The sequence below is a fragment of the Crocuta crocuta genome, unplaced genomic scaffold, assembly GCF_008692635.1.
Source record: "Crocuta crocuta isolate KB4526 unplaced genomic scaffold, BGI_CrCroc_1.0 scaffold457, whole genome shotgun sequence".
Classification (NCBI taxonomy): domain Eukaryota; kingdom Metazoa; phylum Chordata; class Mammalia; order Carnivora; family Hyaenidae; genus Crocuta; species Crocuta crocuta.
In genome coordinates, this window is record NW_027531318.1 from 6,957,314 (window position 1) to 6,980,320 (window position 23,007).

At 36.7% G+C, this 23,007-nt stretch overlaps 1 protein-coding gene across 3 annotated transcripts in view; it reads right to left on the reverse strand.

Moving 5' to 3' along the window:
• Window positions 1-23,007, reverse strand: part of WAC (WW domain containing adaptor with coiled-coil) — a 78,313-nt gene that overhangs the window by 24,114 nt on the left and 31,192 nt on the right. For 2 of the 3 annotated variants that reach the window (XR_013336991.1, XM_077771787.1), the window contains exons 2-5: window positions 11,003-11,109; window positions 5,492-5,607; window positions 4,828-4,940; window positions 332-640 (exon numbers count right to left, since the gene is read on the reverse strand). Coding sequence is in view for 2 of the 3 variants with exons in the window: in XM_077771787.1 (XP_077627913.1) it covers window positions 332-640; window positions 4,828-4,940; window positions 5,492-5,607; window positions 11,003-11,109 (645 nt within the window). In the remaining variant the exon portion in view is untranslated. The remainder of the gene's footprint in view (window positions 1-331; window positions 641-4,827; window positions 4,941-5,491; window positions 5,608-11,002; window positions 11,110-23,007) is intronic. The other variant, XM_077771788.1, reaches the window with a different exon arrangement.

Genomic DNA, 23,007 nt, shown 5'->3' on the forward strand with positions numbered 1-23,007 from the left:
ATCATGACATTACAAAAACTGAAAAGCATACAAATATGAAGGGACAGTCCTTTGACTTTGAGAAGTTATTTAAACCACTACTATTATAAATTAAGTACTTGATTTCAAAGTGTCCAAGGCAAAAAACAGTGCAAAGGCCTCATAATTAAAAATTAAAAGAAAAAACTAAATATGGCTAACTCTAAACCTAAATCTATGCAGTAACATTCTAAAAGACTTTTAAAAAGAATTTATAATTAAGAGTCTTATTCAAGCTAATGGAGATCATGTAATATAATAAAAAACTCAGAAACTATAGTTCAACGTGCATCATCTAGTAATAATGGCATACCTTTTCTTTCTGTTTTCTGTGCAGGGACAGAAGATGTGGGTGTAGGCAGTTTTGATAAAGTAGATGCTCCATTAGCATCAAATGATTTCTTTGGCTGGTGATCAGACTGTAGCGTAAATGGACTAGAAGGAAGAGTGCTTGGGGTAGCAGTTGGATGAACCACTGGTTTGATGGGGTGCTGTACTGGCGTAGAACTACTGTGAGTCTCTGCTCTTGGCAGTCTGTAGTCTCTGTCATTGTGTCTGCTTGTTTGAGACAAAATATTCTGTGGGAGCAAACTACTGGCATCACTGGAATGCTTGTCTTCCACTTTAGTTCACAGTTCGAAAAAAGAGATGTTGGAATGACGGAAGGGGGAAGAAAAAAGATTACGTTAGAATCCTGTCTTTAACATCAGCTAATTTAGCAACATACCTGTACTTGTATCTTGATATAAAACTGCAAGCCCAGTTAGTATCTGCAGTTTTACCACTAGCATATAAATATCCAAATACTGAAGAGAAATTTTAGCTCAACTGTAAGCATTAATCTATACTGATTTCAAGTGGGCTACTAGTTTTGGGGGATTCTTTAGAACCACACCACAGTTCAAACAAAACATGGAAAAAAGAAATATATGGAGTTATAACATTTTATTCAAATGAAAAAGTTTTAAATATTTTAAAATAGAAAAATGAAATGGTCCATTCTTTTAAAATATGGACCATAGGTTCTAATGATTGGATTATCCACAGTGGTTCAACTGCAAAGGAATATTAGCTTTATTAGCCTGACTGTTCTGAATACTAAAATAGCTAACTAATGGTCTCTAAAGTAGTTTGTGCCAGGGCTTAAATGGCCTTATTTCGGGATGGCTGAATTTATGATGAACTGTGCTTTCAATATGCAAATCAGTTCATATTTTTAAAAATGCTAACAATATCATTTAGTTTAAGTTACAGATAATGCTATCTAGAAATACAAGACTACATCTGACAGCACAGTCAAAAAAATCTACTTGCTATTTACCAGCTGTATTAAAAACATCCTCTTCCAACTTAAAGTCACAAAAGTTATTTAAACTTCAGAAATACTTCTACTTCCAAAAAAGAGTACAAGGAAAAATGTCAACAATCATGGTAACAAAAATTGGATTTATCAAAAATTCTATAGCCAAAATTGTAATGGTCTAATTTATAACTAAAAAATTAAACAACTTTCAAGTAGAGAAACATCTTAAGATTCAAGCACATATGTAATGATAGTATTACCAAAGGATGCCCTCCCTGTTGAATATTTTAGGTTTTTTTCCAATTCACGTTTCCTCCGAGTCCAGAGATCAAGAGTACAAAGAAGGAAGTATGCTTAAACTACAAGTCAGTTTCCAAATCTTCGGTGCACAACTCCTACATGTTACACTAAACAAAAACGTACTGGGTACTGCCAACAAACTTCAGCTGTATCAAAATACAAAGTCTTTTGACTTAATAAATGAAATTCAGTGTTATAAGTTACACATATATTAATCTTAGCCAAAAAAAAAATACATAAATTGAGCTATCAGAGAATATAAACATCTGTTGCATGATATTAACTCATCATTAAAATTATCAACTTGCAGGCACATGATACTTTAGAAATTTTATTCTAGAGTTTCTTCCTGGAAAGAATACTGCTACAATACAAACTTTTAGGGGCAGATAAAACAGAAATAATACCATGCCCAATTCCCACCAATCATGTCACTTGATTACCAAGAATTCTTCCCACCCACTTCAACCCCCCCCCAGGACACCAAGAAAAGTCCCTTTCAGTTCTGTATGACTATAGTCCAAGTAGAAGTAAATGCATTCAGATGAAAATTAAGGCTGACACTTGTAAGTTTTATTAGGGGAAAAAATGGCAGCAGGATTACAGGAACTAAGGAAGCAGAAGCTGAGATGGCTTTCTATTATTCACAACTCTAGACAAAACACAATTAACGCAATGACTCTAGCTTGCACTCCCCCCTCCCCCCCAACAAAGACATTTGGCAAATGTCTGGAGACATTTTTGGTGGTCACAACTAGGGAGAGAGGAGTGTACTACTGGTATCCAGCACGTAGAGGACAGGTACGGTCTACAGGAGTTATCCCACAACAAAGAATCACCCAACCCATTAGTTGCTACTGTTGAGAAACCCCAAATTAAGGTTTCTCTAAGCACAGAGCAATCAATCATTCTATGAGGCACAGATTAAAGACAATGAAAACCTAGTAGCAGTAATATCAAATTAAAAATTTTATCCAGAAAGTTTTCAATGTCAAGTTTTGGATAACATTATTTGCTATGCAAAATCTATTTTCTACCTTGATCTCTTTAAATACAAAATCTTCGAATCCTGCCCCGCCTCGCCCCACACATACCTTTTTATCGGCATTTACAAACTACAAAGCTTTAGGCCTTATCCTACATGAATACCAATACACTAGACACATGGGAAAGTTGCCAACATTTTTGGTATAGACAACATTAAGCACTGAAATGGCTTAATAACTTCATTACTATCACACTTAAGTATAACTCAGCTGACCAATTAAGAAAAAAATAAAAGGAGAAAAATAGCTAAGGTTTTTCTCAAACGTTATTTAAAACTGAAAACGTGTGACTCATGAGTGTATTTCAACACAAAGTCTGACCTACTGACTCATCATCTGCACTTCAAGGAATTTGGCTAAGGAAGTAATAAGTGAGCAAAGATAGGAATCACAGCACTGTTGACATTAGGAAAAAGCTAAAAACCACCCAAGTATCTTATTTATTATATATGAGGGCACATCCAAAAATGGAAAACCATGCAGTCAATTTAACACATATAGATTTAGAAAATGACACAGGAACATTTCCTTGAAATATTACTGAACAAAAGGTTAAATATAGTAACATATCATCCCATTTTTGGTGTAATATATATACGTAGTTTTTATACACATTTGTAAGCACATAGAGAAAAAGTACATGCCCCCAATGTTCCAGGCTGATGGAATTTAACTGTCCCCCCCTCTAACATTTTAGTAACAAACATGCCTCACTTGTGAAATGTTGAAGGAATAAAAACACAATTTCATTTTTGAAACAAAAAGATGCACACAATTTAAAAACCAATTTCATTAAAGATGGTTTATTAAAAAGACAACAACATTTTCACTTCCGTCATTATTTGTATCAAATCTTTAATTACTTCCTTGATGTACTCTACCTCAAGGGAAGAAAAGAGACTTAACAGGTAAGAGTATTTTGGAAAGAATAAAGCAGACACACTAGGCTCTTTTTTTGTATGGGAACCTAAGGGAGAGGCCTCTCCCAGTATCTTAATAAACTTACTATTTTTAAGCCCATTTACCACTCCTCCTCCATACCTCTTTTTCTGCAGCTTATTCAGGAGGCCCACAAGCTGGGTGCTATTTTTTTAACCTGAGATGAAAACCTTTATCTCATTTTCGATTGTATGCCAGAAGTCACAGTTACTTAAGGTAGAAGTGAAATGGAACTAGAACCCAAGCCTTCTATCTCAAATACAATCGTTTCCTTACTTCAGTACTTAATCACTAATATAAAAACTGTATGTTCCAAGGAATGTAAATCATTCAGTGCTGAAGAACTGTTAGCTATCACTTTCATCTTAAAGATTTTCCTGTCAAAAAATCAGTATCCTCTGCTGAGACCAAACACATCCCCTACTTAAGTTACAGGAGGAGGATTCAAATGCTTCTGTCCAAGAATTTTCAGAACATATCTTTTTAAGAGTCTTCTCAAAATTTCCAATTTGACAAAGGGCCTAAGAATTCTATGGTGGCATTTAAATTCTATTCTAGGCAAAGGAAGCCACTGGGAATAGACTACTGCTAGTAAAAGCTTCAAATTCAAATTCAATTTGAATTAAGAAATAAATGTGAAGGACTCATACTATCATCCCACTTATACAAAATCTGACCTCAAAAAATATTAAGGTATGCCCAAAGTATGGAGACATTATACAAATCTGCGTTATGATGAAATCAGTTTCTAGATATAAGGATAAAAAAGTTACTCCCTGATAAACACAAAGCACTGATACTTTGATGTCACTATCTGTGCGTGGCCACAAATCAATTATTAGATGGAAAGAGTGAATTTTGGAAAGGATTTCACTGTCCAGTTTAATAGGACACAATTCAGTAAAGGGGGGAAAAACCCACAAAATTCCTGCCTTAAAAAGCAATCAATCCACATTATGAAATTTTATTTCTCACCAATTCAGCTGCATTATAGCCATTATGGGTAGTGATGAAAACCCAGGTGTACTATTCCTCTCTGCACCCTTTTTCTGAATTTCAGGAATCAAAATGGTAGAGGTTAAGGGGACAGAACTAACATAAACAAAACCCTGTATGTTACTATTTTAGTTTACCTATGTAAACAGTTATGCATACAGAGATAAATACATGAACTATAGGACTGAATCAAACATTATATCGTTGCAAGAACATAATACTTACTTCCACTGGCAAACCCACTAGTGGCTGTTGCTTGCATCACCTCCCTTCTGTAATCCCTATCTTTTGGGAAGCTATTAACTGCCATCTTGTTTGCTTCTTTTTGTCTCTGTTCTCTAAAAATAAAGCATAGATAAACCCATAAAAATTATATCAAGCACAAGTTTACATATAACACTACTCAACAAATGCTCAACAAATGGTATATGGAAAATAAAAGAACTGAACACATCCATACTATCAACTGGTGTGGGAGAAGAGATGTAGCTAACAGAACATCAATATTTCTCAGTGATGGCAATATTATAGCAATTATTTATATGCCATTAACCCTACAACCAAACTCTAGAATGTTAATTCTATATATATGAAGAAAACATATTATCCTTTAAGAATTATAAAAATTTCTATTACAAATTATAAGACACATATAGTATGATACAAAATTGTAATTAAATATGCTGTTTACAAAGTCCTTGTGGACAGATGTTTATCTGTCCAAATTTCTTTTTTTTTTTTTAAGAGAAATTACAGAAAACTCAATGGGCCAACTACTATATCTAAAGAGGACAGTAAGGAGTTTCACTATAAGAAACCTAAACACAAAATGTTCTAAGATGGTAACCTGTAGAATCAAGAAGAAATATTGTTCAGTAACAGCAAATACCTTTCAAGCCACTCTTTTGGTTTTTCCCATTGTGAAACTTCTGTTCGACAGTTGTAGTAGTATTTTTTCCCAGAAGAGCTAATATGCTCAGACCAGTCATCTGCAGAATCATAAGGCTTGAAAACACATTTTTATAAATTAGAAAATGTTAATACTATTAAATCACTTGACAAGAAATATCAAGAATGCCAAAGGTTTTCAAAGCATGTATATGGAAAAAGACTACAAAACAAAGGGATCCTGATGCAGAATGTAATTATCTGTATATATATCTCTTAGGAGACCTTGGTCTGTTGAAAGCTATCCAAAATAACAATGGAAAATCCTATAAAACTGAATAAATACATTAGTTTATTAGGCACAGAATAAATACAAAACTATCAACATCTTGACTGCAGAAAAGTGTTACAAAAGTTCCCCATTATTATAATTTTAATTGCTGAAATCCAATCACACAGCGGCGGGTGGGGGGTGTTTCAGAAAACCCACACTGATCTGATGACGTAACAGTACATCAGTTCTAAACTCATTAAGGCACAACAGTACTCACATACAATGTAGCAGAGAACAACCTGCCTATATTAACTACCTTAATGGGAGTTAATTATTAAAAAGAAGCACAAATTTTTTTTTTAAATGTAAACACAAAGCTAATTAAAAGCTTCAAAATCCATGAGATGGGGCAAGTCTTAGCTAAACCCTGTCTCATATAATACATACAGTCAGCAGCATCACTCATTTCCCTGTTAACAAAAACCAGCCTTTCAAAAATTCTCAGATACCTATTTTATAGGTACTGTAAAATTATAAAGAAATTAGAAAAGTCTGAAAGGAGGCCCCATTTCCATGGAACTGATCTCAAGAAGTGTAAAGTTTAAGTGCCTGCACTGGCCCTAGGATATCTGATAGATTCCCAAGTGTACTTCTAGATGAAGTTGACCATTTTCACAAAGAAGCTTTGAGATTAAAATGAAATAATGTCATACTCTGGTAGTCCATACCTCTTCTGGGTTCACTGGTGTAAAGTAACACAATTTTAAAGTTTGAGGAACAAACTCTCTTGCCCTGCCTACTCAACTTTAATTTCACCAACTCGGAAATAAACCTAGAAAACTTGTAAGTTGTCCATAAGTCACAAAACTAGTGATAGAAAAAAGGGTCAACACCTACATTTCTGGATGACCATTATTTCCACCTAATCAACTCCAATTCTGGAAATGTCACAATAACTTTGAGGGTAGATGAAATAATTTTTGCAGATTCTTCTACGTTTATGCTCTTGGAGGTATGCCTCCCAAATAATGAAGCTACTTGGAAACTACCCATGTGCCTCCAAACCTCTGATACCAGTAGAAAGTTAACTCTCAGTCCTTTTTGTTTCCAGGAGTAGCCTACAACCAAGCTGCAGGAACCCAATCATGAAAGATTGAATGCAGAGCAGATGTGAAGTTCTAGGCATCTGCTATTAAGACAGGCATTAAGGAGATAATTCGATTCTATTTTTTTGTTTTATAGTCATTTTTCATAACATTACATACACTAACATGTAAAGGGTTTACAACTGACTGATTTAAAAATTATTTTTCATATTTATCAAGTTTTAATTTTTAATATGGTAAATACAGATAGAAGATAAACAAGGGGGTCTCAATTCTCATGAATGTAGATAGATCATGAGACGAGAAACTTTTAGAACAATTGCTCTTAAAGAATAATACTAAATAGTACTAAACAGTTATGGAGGCATCATATGGAGGTCTGTTCTTCTCCAGTTTGAAAGGTCTTTTACCTCTTATGCAAACACTGCTTTTCTCTTTAAAAAAAAAAAAAAAAAAAGGCATATTCCTTTCTACATTCTTTCTTGAAATGCAGAATCCTACCACTTCTTCCCCAAGTGAAACAATGGGAAAGAAATGGTTAATCTTGGGTTAACCTATAACAGTTGTTAAGGAACAGTTCAATGAACAACAACATCGAAGACGGCATTTACTGTAACAAAGAATTTCCCGGAGAAAAATTAAGTAGAGTATCTTTAGGCAAGGCTTACTATAGAAAATAGATCCTGAGGGCCTCAAATCTGAAAAGCTCCAGAAATATGCAGAAAATATTTAAGCAATAACAAGTAGAGTTGGCACATAAATGCAAAGTGATCTAGGACTGACTTCAAACTAGGATTGAATTCTCAGCAAATCAAAATTGGTGGACAGGCAGAAGATACCAATTTTGCCTTTAAATGGGAATGAAGCAAGTTAGAGGCCTCTTAAAACTCACAAATATGCATAACTAATCAAAAACAATCTACATGAGGTCTGTAAGTCCTATTAGGATTTAGATTAGAAAGGAGAAGCATTCAAAAAGCTTTTCCTAGGGGCGCCTGGGTGGCTTAGTCGGTTAAGCGTCCGACTTTCACTTAGGTCATGATCTCGTGGTTCGTGGGTTCGAGCCCCGCGTCGGGCTCTGTGCTGACTGCCAGCTCAGAGCCTGGAGCCTATTTCAGTGTCTGTATCTCCCTCTCTCTCTGACCCTCCCCTGTTCACGCTGTCTCTCTCTCTCCTAGAAATAAATAAAAATATTNCAAAAGCTTTTCCTAAATAGTTACCACGGGCTAGGTTCTGTGTTAAACCACAATAAATGTTCATCACAGGACTTAGGGACTACATGTGAATATCTTAACCTAATACTGAAAAAATAAATCAAATTCAACTGGACTTTCAACAGTTTATAAATATAAATCAGCCAACAATGAAATGTCTTTGTAGAGAACTAAGTAACAGTGTTACTGATTTTCAAAGACAGATTTAAAACTTAAAAACTTTGAAGAGAAAAAATAAGTACTTTTTAAAAATGTTACTCCATATTGTTAACCTAAGTTACCTAATATTCATCTTTGCTTTCATTATGAAAATATTAAAAACTAAATTTATGTCTTACTTTCTACTCAAAAACTTCCATTAGAAGTGATTTAAAGAGAAAGTCAGTTTACAAGTAACCTGCAGAAAGTTTCAAAAGCTAACTTCTCAGTTAAGATTAAATTTATGGGTCATGCCCACTGGGTACATTATAATGAAAAAGACCACTACTCAGAGATTAATTATATACCTGTAGTAGAAATTTACTGAGAGGGAAATCCTGATTCTGACAACACATATCCCTTAATTCATTCCATTTCATTACAGTCTCCAGCTTCCACCCACATAATGAAATCCCCTGACGTGATTTGGGTCGATCAAACTTCTCTGATTGCTCATTATTTTTTCTGATTTCTCCACATCTTAGAAATCAAAATAACCAGGATTACTTTTCCTTAAAGATTCTGTTTAAACTAATGTCCACATGACCTGCCACTGTAACTGTCAGCAAATACCGTATCAGAATTGTGAATGATAAATGGAACTTTAAGTTAGTTACTTTGTAAATTAATGGGGCCATTTTCCACAAAGAGATTCATCCTAAAATCCTGAATATACATCTTTTTCTAATGGTTTTCTTTTTTTTCCTGAGAGAGAGTGTATGAGAAGGACAGGGTCACAGAGAGAAGGAAACACAGAATCTGAAGTAGGCTCCAGGCTCTACTGTCAGCTAGCTGTCAGCAAAGAGCCCGATGCGGGGCTCGAACCCACAAACCGTGAGATCATGACCTGAGCCGAAGTCGGATGCTTAACTGAGCCAGGCAGGGCCCCCTTTATTTTTAATGGACTTTTTTTCCCCCTCCGAGAGAGCTGAATATACATCTTAAGGAAATCACTTATCACAAGTAGTTTGATAACAACAGTTAAGGTTTACCAAGCTGTCGTCTCAGCCTCAACACGACCCTTCTATACTGTTCCGTGATGCTAGCGCTGGGATACTGCAAATTACGTTCTATTTAGTCAGATGGCTTCCTGTTAGATTCTGCCAATAGCAGGCCCTGGAGTAGGACTGACAGAAGAAAGGAGAAGCCTAGCAGCCACAGCTGGCTCTCTGCCGTCTGAAACCAGAACTTGCTTCCTACCACTCAGAGGTACTATCACCAGCTCTCTGCAGGACTCCCCTTCTCAACTATTAGGTTCCAATAAGCCTAACGTCTTCCTACTGTTCTCTCGCCCTAAAGGTGATTATTACAGATGTATTACCTCAGTGCTCCTTTTTGTTTTTTGAGTCCTCAATAACATGTAGGATCTACTTAACCAATCCCATATATAAAATTCTCTGTGCTAAAATATCTAGTATGTTTTATTTTCCTACCTGGACCCTGACTAATACAATAAAGCCATTCTAAATTTACCTTTATGAAAATATTACTTATTTTGATTTTCTGTAGAAATGTACGATCCACACTGCTTCAACAAGGGACAAGAAATAATCAATCCTAAGGACCTTTCAATGCCAAGGCAAAATCTGTCGGATTCAACCTCCACTTCTATAGCCTTCTAGTTGTTCTTCCCTTCCTAGATTTTCCAAGCTACTACAGGATGACATTTTTTATATTCCAAGTATGAGGTTACTTCACCAATTCTATGCTTCCATAGCTCTCCAAAGCCTTTCTATAAAACTCATATTCCTTAGCAAGATATAGCATTTTTTTGTGATCTGGCTCCCACTCATGTCTGCAACATGAACTCTTGCCATTCTTTCACACTATCAAAATCCTTGCTGTTCTCCAAATACACTATGCTATTTCACACTTCACTGTCTTTGTAGATGCTGCTCCCTTTGCATACCACACAAATTCCAGACCTCTTCAACTGGCTAGGTTCTATTCAATCGACTCAGTAGTGTTACTTGTACTTTAGTATCTTACTCTCATCCAAGCCCGAAGTTCCCTTTTTGAGTGCTCCCAAAGCATTAACTATTCACTCTTCAGTTTTCATCACAGGTCCAAAAGTTCCTTTAAGATGGGCCACATTTTCTTAGTACTATATATCTACAACCTAGCATATGCTTGGCAGACTTTGTTGAATGGATTTATTAACACTTTCATTTGAACCCTGACTTTAAGAAATGCAATCTGAGTTATTACTTCAGTTCAGAAATATCTAAAATTCCTGACTTTCATTCCTTTGAGGACAGGAGTCTTCACATCACTAGTGTTTAGTACACTGTGTACCACAGGACATGCTCTAAACAGATGTTGTAAGATGTGTACATATTATTGAAGAAAAATAAACTCAAGTTAAACCACTTTAGGTAACTACTGAAGTTTCATAATCTACAGATCTTTATATCTCAGATATTGCAATGGTAAGATTTTATTCTGTACAGTAAAAATGATGAAATACCAAAACAGTGTCTCCTAAGTATTCAATTCGACTAAAAAGGTAAACTCATTACTTCAAATACATTTTTTAAAAGGTCAGCTTTTACTGGGGGGAAAAATAGACAATAGATTTAACAACAACAACAACAACAACAAAGATGTGGTGGAGGGATGGGGTGGGGGTGGCAGTGGGTAGGGCAATAAAATGTTTAAAAAAAGGAAAAAAAAAAAAACAAACCCCCGAAAACTAAAAGTGAGCATGTTTATATACTTACTGTGTCTGAAGTTTTGCTTGGATTATTGCTTGGATTAGAAGAATGTGAATTTGAACTATGAAGAGCACTGTGGTTGTGTGAATTTTCTTGTGGAGAGTAACTGGTCCCTTAAAAGAAATAAAGAGCAAAGTGAATTAGAAGTTGTGTTTCATGTTTAATTTCAACTGGCTTCTACCATACTACAGATCACTGTGTAACTCTAAATCATTTTACATAAGCATTAGGAATATATACATATTCATACTTCTTGCATATTTAATATGTGAGCCAACTAAAGATGTGGCTTGAAAAGCATATATCTTACATGGCTGACAGTCTAAGGAAAAATGTTATCTATAATTAGATGAGCAAAACCTAATCAGTATCATTTCTAGCAACTTGTTGGGTTTTTTAAAATAAGTTTAAGGCACAAAGATTCAAATGATACACAACTAAAGTCACAAATATCCAATATGTTTTTGCAATTATTTTTCAATGTCTTTTTAAATTTTCTTTTGAACACTTACATATTGAGAAAGTGCGTGCACACAAGTGGGGGGAGGGGCAGAGAGAGGGAGAAGCAGGCTTCGCTCTGTGAGCACAGGGCCCAATGTGGGGATGTAGGGCTCAAACTCAAGAATCACAAGATCATGACCTCAGCCAAAATCAAGAGTGGGATGCTGAACTGACTGAGCCACCTAGGCACCCCTATTTTTCAATTTCTTAAATAGTCTCTACAATTTTAAATACTTCTACCAATTTTTCAACTAAAACAGTACAAGAAAATTAAAACTTAGGGAAAGTACTTCCCTTTCAAGATGGTGAAATGTTATTAAGTCCCCTAATAACAGGACCAACTCTACCTAAACATCATTTGAAAGTAATTCAATCATTTTTAAGTTTTATGAATAAACCACACATCTCAGGAACCATCCAAGGTAAGTGTTTATGGTCTTTGAAAGAAAGAAAGAAAGAGAGAGAGAGAAAGAAAAAGAGAGAGAGAAAGAGAGAAGAAAGAGAGAGAGAAAGAAAGAGAGAGAGAGAGAGAGAAAGAAAGAAAGAGAAAGAAAGAAAAGGAAAGGAAAGAAAAGGCAAGGAAAAGGAAAAGGTAAAGGAAAGGAAGAAAGAAAGAAAAAACTATGCTGGCAATGGAATGGAGGCTACACTACAATGAACAAAAAAGTGAGAAGAGTAATTTAAATGGTTGACTGGTCTAGGAATTAGCAGTTAGAACCAGGGTTGTTATTAGCAGAAATATTAACTATTTATATCAGCAGGGGAAACTAACTAAGAAAGTGAACCGGGCCAGACAGAAGATGACCATAAAGTTTTAAGATATCCAAGTGGAAATGGTCAGCAGATCTACATAGAACCAGGAATTCAGAAGGGGATCTGGAAGTCACCTCCATTAGAAGTAAAAGGTGGGAGCCTCTAACTTTGCCTTGCATGATAATATAAACAAGCACTACGAGCTTGGAATGAAGGAAGAGTACGACAAGAGTACAGTCAATGACCAACATTTAACCTTGAGTAAGGTCCAGTTTACAGGGAAGCCAGGAGCTCCAAGGACCCAAAAAGCTAGTGATCAAAAATGAAATCAGTCAAGATTAATTCAGTGTGCAGAAGTTATCAGAGTTGGCCTAAGACTGCTATCCTTAGGAAAGCATGCTTATACAGTTGGCCCTTGGCTGACATGTGGGAACCTAGATTTCTGGAGAGTTCCCTCAACAGCTGACAGTTGTTTACTGGGCCTGTTTGTGCATGCGATATGGTTTATGCTCAACATAATATGCCTTCCTATTGGGAATCCAGATTTTTGGTACATGCTAAGGAGAGGTGCCTCTGTAATAAGCCAAATCCAATAAAAATCTTGGGTACTAAATCTCTAATAAGCCTACTTTGTAGTCAACATTTCACATGTACTGTCACAATTCACTGCTGAAGGAAGAGGGAAGCATGTCTTGTGTGACTCTACTGAAGAAGACTCTTAGAGACCCGCACCCGGTTTCCTCCTAGCTTTTCTCTACGTATATTTTCTCTGAGCTGACTATGCTTTCTGGTTTTCACAGTAATAGGTTATAGGCATGGTAATAATTATACACCGGGTCCTGTGAGCCTCTTAGCCCCAGCATTCTCAGTTACAAAGAAAATGGAATACTCCCAAGGTTTTTAAGAAAACCAGATCTAAGCCAAAATTTGCACCTTTTTAGAACTCATACTTTTTTTAAAAGTCAGGTTTACAAATAAAAAGCAGAATAATATATACTTATTTATTCATCCCTACTAGAACTGACATTCCCATTGAAATTTCCAAAAATATGTTGACAATAAAGAAAATCAAGGTCAATTTTATAGACTGAAATGGATCCTAGAATAATCCTTTAAGAAGTCTGTGTTAGATGCCCTAACATTACTTGCATATATTCTTAAGCAAGACGATTTATGCTTAAATCTATGAAATAAAAGTGCCACATTAAAGATTTGTTGAACAGACACAATAAATGAAGTACTCTATAAACATAAGGTTATTTGGGGCACCTGGGTAGTGCCTCACTTGGTTTTGGCTCAGGTCATCATCTCAAGGTTTTGTGAATTTGAGCCCCGTGTCTGGTTCCAGGGGGACAGTGCAGAGCCTGCTTGGGACTCTCTCTCTGCCAATCCCCAACTTCTTCGGTCTTGGTCTCTCTCAAAACAAATAAACAAGCTTGGGGCGCCTGGGTGGTTCAGTCAGTTAAGCGTCCCAACTTCAGCTCAGGTCATGATCTCACGGTTCGTGGGTTCGAGCCCCACGTGGGGCTCTGCTGACAGCCAGCTCAGAGCCTTGAGCCTGTTTCAGATTCTGTATCTCCCCCTCTCTCTGACCCTCACCTGATATATAAAACTTTTTTTTAAAAAGTTAAAAAGAAACACACAAACTTAAAAATAATAAGCATAAAGTATATTAGGAATTAGGTCTACTAATCTCCCTTGAAGTTAAAATCCAGGAATCCACTCCACTTTAATTTTATTAACAAAAATTCAAAAATTGACAACCACCCAATAAGTTAGGTTCTTGACTCCAAAGAAACCGTGTTACCTTCCACAAGTCTGACACAGATGGTATCAGAGAGCTTTTAGGCCTGGTATAGGTGTTTTCAGAGGGCATAACATAATCACCAGAAACCCCAAGTATCGGGGCACACTAGTCTAAGACTTTAGAGACAAGAGAAAACTGAATCAGCTGTTAAGAGAGAAGACACTTTCAGAGACAGGAGCTTTTTCAATAGGGATTATAGAGTCTACATCCTGTGAAATAGATCTATCTAGACCACTTAGCAAAACAACTGAAACTTAGAAGTGAGAAGATTAAGACACAGATATTTTAGTAAAGGACTAAAAATAAACTGACATTCTCAAACAGAATTCAAAACTAAGTAAAAGAGGTTTTAGAAAAAGCATATGATATGGTAGGCAATCAGAAGGGTATGCTTAAGAACTGAAGGCAGGGCAAATTTACCCCTGAATAACATGATTCTATCTCTCTATAATAAAAGCTACCATTTATATTATCTTCTAATGCATTTTTTGGGGTATCTCATTTGTGCCTTTTCATTTCTCCATGCAGTTCTTTCCAAACTGAAGTAAGTAGAAAAGTAAAGTGATGTCGCACACCCTACCTAGCATCAGAGTTAATGATGATTGTGGTTAAGATTTTTCAGAGCTACATTTTCCGTATCTATATAGAAAGTACTACATCACAAATTTCTTCTAAATCTCACTTTAACCTTAAAAATTCACATAAATTTTTGTATCCTGGCCTACAATGAGTTTGTGTGTTTCAAGAACACAAGTTTGTTGTTTTTTAATGTGTATTTAATCTTGAGAGAGAGTGAGTAAGCAAGCAGGGAAGGTACAGAGAAAGGGGGACAGAGGACTTAAAGTGGGCTCCACACTGAGAGCAGAGAGCCCAATGCAGGGTTCAAATGCATGAATCAAACCAAAATTGGACACTCAACCAACTGAGCCACCCAAGCTCCCCAGATCACAAATTTTTATTAGTAGTATGATGCAGAGTCTAAGACTGAAAGAATAAGTGATTTGTGGATGGCAATATATCCAAAGATCCCTAAACCTTGAACTCAGAATTTTAATATGCTATTCAGTGCACAAAGGAAGATTATACGCTGGTGAGGGGAAAAAAATATATGTATGTGTGTGTGTGTATGTATGTATGATTGTATGTATGTGTGTATATGCTGGTGAAAGACAGTCTCATGGATGCTGTTTGGCCCAGGAAGATTATGGAAGCCAAAGCTGTTTATATGGCCTGGTGCCCTTTATGTTCTCTGTATATTACCAAAAAGTGCTCACTACTTAAAAAATCTCTGAGAAAAGTAATAATATTTATGGATAAGTGGAATAAAATTGACTTTAAATGATACCATAAGAAATTAAGTTAGGACTGATGAAGCAAGTCTAAAGACTTCTAAGAAAAGGATTCTACTGAGAATTATTTGGGTTTAGAGGTAGGGTGGGGAATGGAAATAAAAGGGTTATAGGTCTTTGCTCAAGCCAACTTCCCCCACCGAATGCTTAACCAAAGGCAGATATGAAATGGAGATGTATTAACTTGATTAGATACTTATGTCAGATTAGAATCCAGGGAACAAAATACAACCTGCTGGATATATGTTTTCATCAACAGTTTTAACAGAACACAGTGACAGCCACCCCCTGAAGTATTATGTACGGCTACATTTTCTCTAAGTGTGACAATGACTGTGAGACCTACAAGACTAAAATACTGTCCAGCCTTTTAGAAACTTTGCCAGCTTAGACATTAATCTAAGATAAAGTAGGGGCGCCTGGGTGGCTCCCCTGCTCACGCTTGGTGTCTCTCTCTCAAAAATAAATTTAAAAACAACCCAAAACACAACAAAGGAACCAACCAGACGTCCAGATGTCTGACAGATAAATAAAATATGATTATCCAACAATAAAAATGAACAAGTACTGCCACAATGTAGAACATGGATGAACTCTGAAAATGCTATGCTAAGTCCAAGAAACCAGCCACAAAAGACTGTATCTTGTAGGGTTTCACTAGGAGGAGACATCCACAACTGGCACATCTATAGAGACAGAAGGCCACCTAAGACTGGGGGCAAGGTGAAAGCTACAGGGTTTCTTTTTGGGTGATGAAATTTTTCTAAAATGGATTGTGGTGATAGTTGCACAACTGGGAGTATATTAAAAAACACTGAACTGCACCCTTTAAATTGGTGAACTGTATAGGAGGTAGATTACACATCAACAACAAAAAAAAATCTACCATAACTTGAATAGGACTTTGACATGTCTAGCTTAGACAGAAATCCCTAATTCATCATTTAAAAAAAAATTTTTTTTATGTTTTATTTATTTTTGAGAGAGAGATATAAACAGCGTCAACAGGGGAGGGTCAGAGAGAGAGGGAAACACAGAATCTGAAGACAGGCTCCAGGCTCTGAGTAGCTGTCAGCACAGAGCCTGACACAGGGCTCGAACCCACGAACTGTGAGATCATGACCTGAGCCGAAGTCGGACACTTAGCCAACTGAGCCACCCAGGCACCCCAATTCATCATCTCTTAAGCTCTAATCCTATGAAATACTTTGAATAAAAAATGTCACATGGTCATGTAAATCTGGAAAAAGTTGTATGATATTCTCTCAAAGAAAATTTCAATGTACTTTAAAGAATCTAAGAATTTCTGAAGTAAAGAACTTTAACCTGGTGGAAAAAAAAGGAAATAAGTATTGACACATGACACAACATATATGATCCATGAAAACACTATGTTAAAGGAAGAGGCCAGTCACAAAAGACCATATGTAATCCATTTACAGGCTATGTCCACAATAGAAAAATCTATCAGGACAGAAAGCAGATCAGTGGTTGGGGAGTGGGCAGGAAGGGGAAGAAATGGGGAGAGACTGCTACTGGTGGTGGTGGTAATTGTGTGGTATGCAAATTAAACCTCAATTTTTAAAAAAGACATTTAAAATTGAGAACCCCTCAGGGAAAACGGCGCACAATGAGGTAAATATGCCTCTGCCTTACTAAAGTAAACTGAGGAGATCACCCACCTTTTATGATTATTTTCACTTGTCAAATAATATACTGGTTGGACAATATACAGAATTAGAATTACTTCCACTTGTTTAGAAAAATTATCAACACAGGACTCTGGACTCTTCAGTGATCTCAAGCACTTACTTTAGTACCACACAGAACAAAGAGCATGACAGGGCTATGCAGAACTAATCTTTAAGTAAGAATCTCCTTATTCTTTCCGACTTCAGTAGGAATTCACTTGGTTCAATGTATTATAACTGCTCTCCCACTTTCATTCTGGTCTCCATTTCAAAACCGTATCTGTACAGCAGTCAAAGTAATCTTTCAAACCTGTTCTCTCCAATCATGACAGGTGCGTTGAATTTTAATGGGTACAGAGGGAAGCCATTCAACTTCTCTGCCCTACTTACCCTTCCAGCCTTATTCTGCAGCACTTACCACACCTTGCTCATTACATTTGAGCTATCCTGGCCACTTTCAAGTCTTTGAATACATGCCCAATTCTTTCCTACCCTAGATCCCTCATACATTCTATCTCCTCACTTCTATCTCCCATTCCTCATCTGCCTATTTTTTGGTCATCCTTCAGTCTCAGCTTAAAACGCCCTTCTTGACCCTCCAACCTAAAACAAGCCCCCTCTCATATCACACATCACTCTTTAACAGCTATTTTTATGGAATGTAATTATATTACACCTCACATTGTTCTGTTATCTTGTATTTATAATAACTACATAGTTACTCTGAGTAAGGGAAGCATTCCTTTGAAAGAAAAATGTATCACATTACCTTAAGATTCTGAATGGATGGGTAGGAAACAGTGTAGTTGCAAACTATCCTTTCCCAAGCTGATGCCTTTAGAGAGAGTACAGCCAACAAGGAGAAAGAGAGGCAGGTCCTGTCATGCCTATGTATCTCCAAGAAATTTTACCTTCTGACTGTAATCAATTGAGCAAGAAGTAATCAATTTCAACTCTGGAAGCCTTGTGGTATTCCTCAATCTAAAATTGGTCAGAAAATGAAGAAAAAGGAATCTTCAAGTATGTGCTACGCTCTCATATTTCACACACAACTCAGTTATATTAAGATAGTAAAGGAAATTACAAAGTTCACCTAACGAGAGAAAAGATACAACTGGATAAAATGAAATGAAGAATAAGCAATATAAGAAATAGCATAAAAGTAGGAAAGCACAGGATGACAAAGATTCAGAGGGCAAAGAGTAAAATTAGTGGGACAGGAAATGAAATTCCTATAGATGAGCTAAAAGGGGTGTAAAGCTAAATTAAGAAAAGCATTACTGAAGGGTCTTGGAAGCCAAACTAAGAGAAAAAACAGAGTTTACCTCTTGGACAAGGAACTCTCAAAATAATGAAGAACTGTTATCTGCTTTTGCGTATTTTCTGGGGTTTTCCCCCCAATGCTTTTGAACAATGCTGGGTGCACCATGAAAAAAGCAGACAAAGTATTTATCTTTAAGAATAACACAAAAAAACTAAAGAAGAAAATTCTTTCAAAGAAATAGTTGCCTAATATTTTCCCCCAACTTTAAGCCACAGAATTCTTTCCTTACATGGCTTATTGCTCTTCCTGCAGATGTCAGTTCACAAGTTACCCCCTAAAAGAGCCTTTCCCTGACAACCTCCTGCCTCAATCCATTACCATGTCAAATCACTATTTCCCTCATAGCACAATCACAATATGAAATTATCCTGTTTGTCTATTTCATATCGTCTGTCTCCTACTAGGAAAGAAAAACTCCCTGAACACAGGGACTTTTCCTGTCATGTCACAGCTAGAATCCTTGTAACTGTAACAGCACTTGGGTCTGTCAGTAGACTAAACTAAAACAAATGCACAAATGGAAACCCAATACATAAAACAGAATACTCTCTTAAAGCGATGGGGGTAATGGGGTGATTGAAGACATGCCCAGTCCCATTCTTGGAATCTTTAGCCTCCATACAGTATCATTTAAAAAGGAATGATACAGGGCACCTGAGTGGCTCAGTCGGTTAAGCGTCCGACTTCAGCCCAGGTCATAACCTCGCAGTTCATGAATTCCTGCCATGCATCGGGGTCTGGCTGACAGCTCAGAGCCTGGAGCCTGCTTCGGATTCTGTGTCTCCCTCTCTTCTCCCCACTCACATTTTCGCTCTCGCTCTCTCTCAAAATAAAACATTAAAAAAGGAATGATAAATTCTACAGATTAGTGGTCAAAAAGTTAAGTAGTAGTAGTAATCCTGTGGGTCACATATAAATATACAAAATTCACCTCTTAAATGTAATTAGTTTGACACAGTAAAAAAAAATGTTAAGATGACATTCATTACCTGCCAACACCCACTGAAAACTGTATAGTTAATACATATTAGTGAAAACTTATTCTACCCTCCTCCCTTCTATTACCTGTACACCATTATATAAATTGGAAAAGTGCTTTTCCCAAAATTACAGTATTAAAAAGAAAAAGGCAGCATGTTACAGCAGAGTAACCTCGAAGAAAACATTGGGTTTTCTCTTACAGGTAAAATTTTTTTAAGTTAGGATTTCTCTTCTTTTAAAAGTTTATTTATTTTGAGAGAGTGAAAAGAGCATGTGTGTGCAGGGGAGGGGCAGGGAGAGAGAGAATCCCAAGCAGGCCAGAAATTGTCCACGCAAAGCCCAATGTGGGGCACAAGATCATGACCTGAGCCAAGACCAAGAGTCATGGCTTAACTGAGCCACCCAGAAGCCTCAGGTAAGACATTTTTAACATTGCTCTTACATGTCTCTTAGGGAGACACAGGCACACTGACAGCATTTATTCCAAAACTCCCACCTGTTTCTGCTGCTAAGTCATCCTGCTTCTGTGTTGAGACAGGGCTGCAGTTTTAGATACAGCTACTGGTAATCTAACATTGGACACTGTGTCTAGGTGTTCTCCAACTGTGAAATGAGTGACAATAAGGGAAAGGTAAACACTGCCACATTGCCTAAACCAATTTTATAACCATTAAGGGGCAGATGCAAATGTTGCTTACTACGAGGTATTTTTAAAAATAAAAACAGAAGCTCAATAATTAGGAGAAGGGCAGCTCAACAGATCACATTTGCTGATAATGTAATGTTTAACCAATGTCATCGGTTTTATGGCAACACTTTCTCTTCAATCTCCCTTCAGTCCTATCATTCCATCTCTCACCCCTCCTCCCTGTCCAGTAACAGCTCTAGCCAGACTTAGACTGTAGGTTTATTCAGGAACTGTTTCAAACTTTCAAGGAAAAAGGAATTCCTATAATGTAGAATCTGTTCCAGAAACAGACTCAATCATAAAAGAAATCAACCACAAAATTCTAACAAAGACAACAAGAACCACAGAGCAATACAGAGTTAGAATTCACAACTATATATGCACCTCAGGCCAAGAAAGCACAATACTTGAATACTGAATATAAATCTTGAATGCTAATTTTTAAAAACAGATTAATGAGGGGGCGCCGGGGTGGCTCAGTCAGTTGGGCGGCTGACTTCGGCTCAGGTCATGATCTCACGGTTCGTGGGTTCGAGTCCCACGTTGGGCTCTGTGATGACAGCTAGCTCAAAGCCTGGAGCCTGTTTCAGATTCTGTGTCTCCCTCTCTCTCTGACCCTCCCCTTCTCACGATGTCTCTCTCTCTCTCTCTCTCTCTCAGAAATAAATAAAATGTTAAAAAATAAAAACAAAAAATAAATAAAAACAGATTGAGAGAGCATTTGATAAAGTTCAAACAGACTTTCAACAACAAATTATCAACTAACTGTAGGAATACGTAATTTCCTTAATATGAAGAATATAAACTTCAAGAAGGGATATCTTTACATATGGATCATCTATCACCAACTAATAACTTTCAACACCAAGAACACTCCCAATCAAGTCTTTTTCTTTCTTTACCTTTTTTAATTGCAGTAACTTATCTGAAATAGGTATTAATATTATACTCAGAATACAGAAAAACATCAGGAAAAATAACTCTATCTTCTTAGGTTTTCTGTATGCACATATAATACCCAAAGACAGAATCACACCACTTACTTTAACATGTGGATTTTCCCCCCTAAATATCCATAAACACTTTCATTCCATAAAAAAGTGGTTCTACTACATCATTGTTTCTAATGGCAACATTATACTCCACATAGCATGCAATCATCCTAATAATCGGAGAAACGTTCATCTCTTCTAGTTACCATTTACCTTGGTGTCAAAATTCCCAACTCTTACAAATACGGAGTTAGCAATACTTAACACTGAAAAGAACCATGAAAGAGTCATCTTAAGAGACTACTTCCAGGGGTGTCTGGGTGGCTTAGTCGGTTAGGTGTCTGACTTTGGCTCAGGTCATGATCTCACAGTTTGCGGGGTTGAGCCCCACATCAGGCTCTGTGCTGACAGCTCAGAGCCTGGAGCCTACTTTGGAATCTATGTCCCCCTCCCACTCTGCTCCTCCCTTGCTCATGCGCGTGCTCGCTCTCTCTCAAAACTGAACAAACATTAAAATAATATTTAAAAAAAGAGACTACTTCCAAATTGATTTTAAAAGCCAGTAATTCAATGATTCAAATGATTTGCGTAGCACAAAAACTTGGTAATAAAAATTACATTAAAAGCAGACTTTCAGAAGGATGACCACATGAGCAGGTTTCTATATTGGCCCTCTATAAAACCTATCAAAATGGGGGGGGGGGGGGGCANTCAACCAACTGGTATTGACAGATGGTTTCAAGAGAAAATCAAAACCAAATTCACATTCAGTACAGAAAAGTACTAAAGACCAATAACCCAGTTCCTCTAAAGTCTGTTAGCCATATATATTTTGAAAACTACAACAGGCAAAAGAGTTGGGAGAAAGGTCCCTTGGCCTATTTGCTGACTTTGTGGTCCAATTAAGTACAGAACTACCTGAAACAGAGGAGGGCGGGCCTTGCCATGCTAAACCTTTGCATGGACCCCAAAAGTGAGCTCTGAAAAGAGTTAATCACATATAGTGTGGGTTCAGGAAAAAAAAAAACACAAGAGCAAATGAACTGCTCTTTCCCACATTACCACTCTCCTCCCAAAAGACACTTCCCATACCCCTTTCCCTTATCACCACCCAGATTATAAATAACCAACTTCTAAGAATACAATTAATGTAGTGTCCAGGAGAATAAGAAACAGAATTGAACAGAAATGAATAACACTTTATATATACACATACACACACACTCAAATTCACTCAAGTACACAGAAACCACCCTACAGAGAACCTATGCAGAGACCAAAGTAATGGTATACAACATTAGTAGGATGAAGGAAATACTTTGAAAAAATATCAAGAAACAAGTAGCTTTTAGACAAATTCTGAGTACAAAAAAACAGAAATTTTATGAAACAATGGTAAAACAAGAGATAAAAGGATACAATCAGGGGGCAGCGGAGCTGTAAGAGATAAGAGGTGAAAAACTTAAGGATGCACTCATCAAAGAAACAAATACAATATTTGAAGTAATGAAAGAATCAACACTGCTGAAAGCGATGTCAACCATAAGGAGGAACACAGACCTAAACAACACAAAGACAAAACAACAGAGATGATAGCACTTAGAGGTAAAATGCTACAGATGAAAACTGAAGCCCACATATATAAAACTAGAGGTCCTCAAGAAAACAGAAAACAGGTGACTCATGTAGTTTAAAAAAAAAGGTTTTCCTGAGATACAGGAAGATCTCATTCTGGAGACTGAAGGGGGTCGCTGTATAGCAGGAAAAATTTAAAAACAACAACAATAAAAACTGACACTTTGTCCTCCTTCATAGTCTGGTAAAGCCGCTGAATTTTAAGCATAAAGAAAGAATTCTTTTTTTTTTTTTTTTAATTTATTTCTAGGAAAGAGAGAGAGACAGCGAGAGGGAGAGTGAGCAGGGGA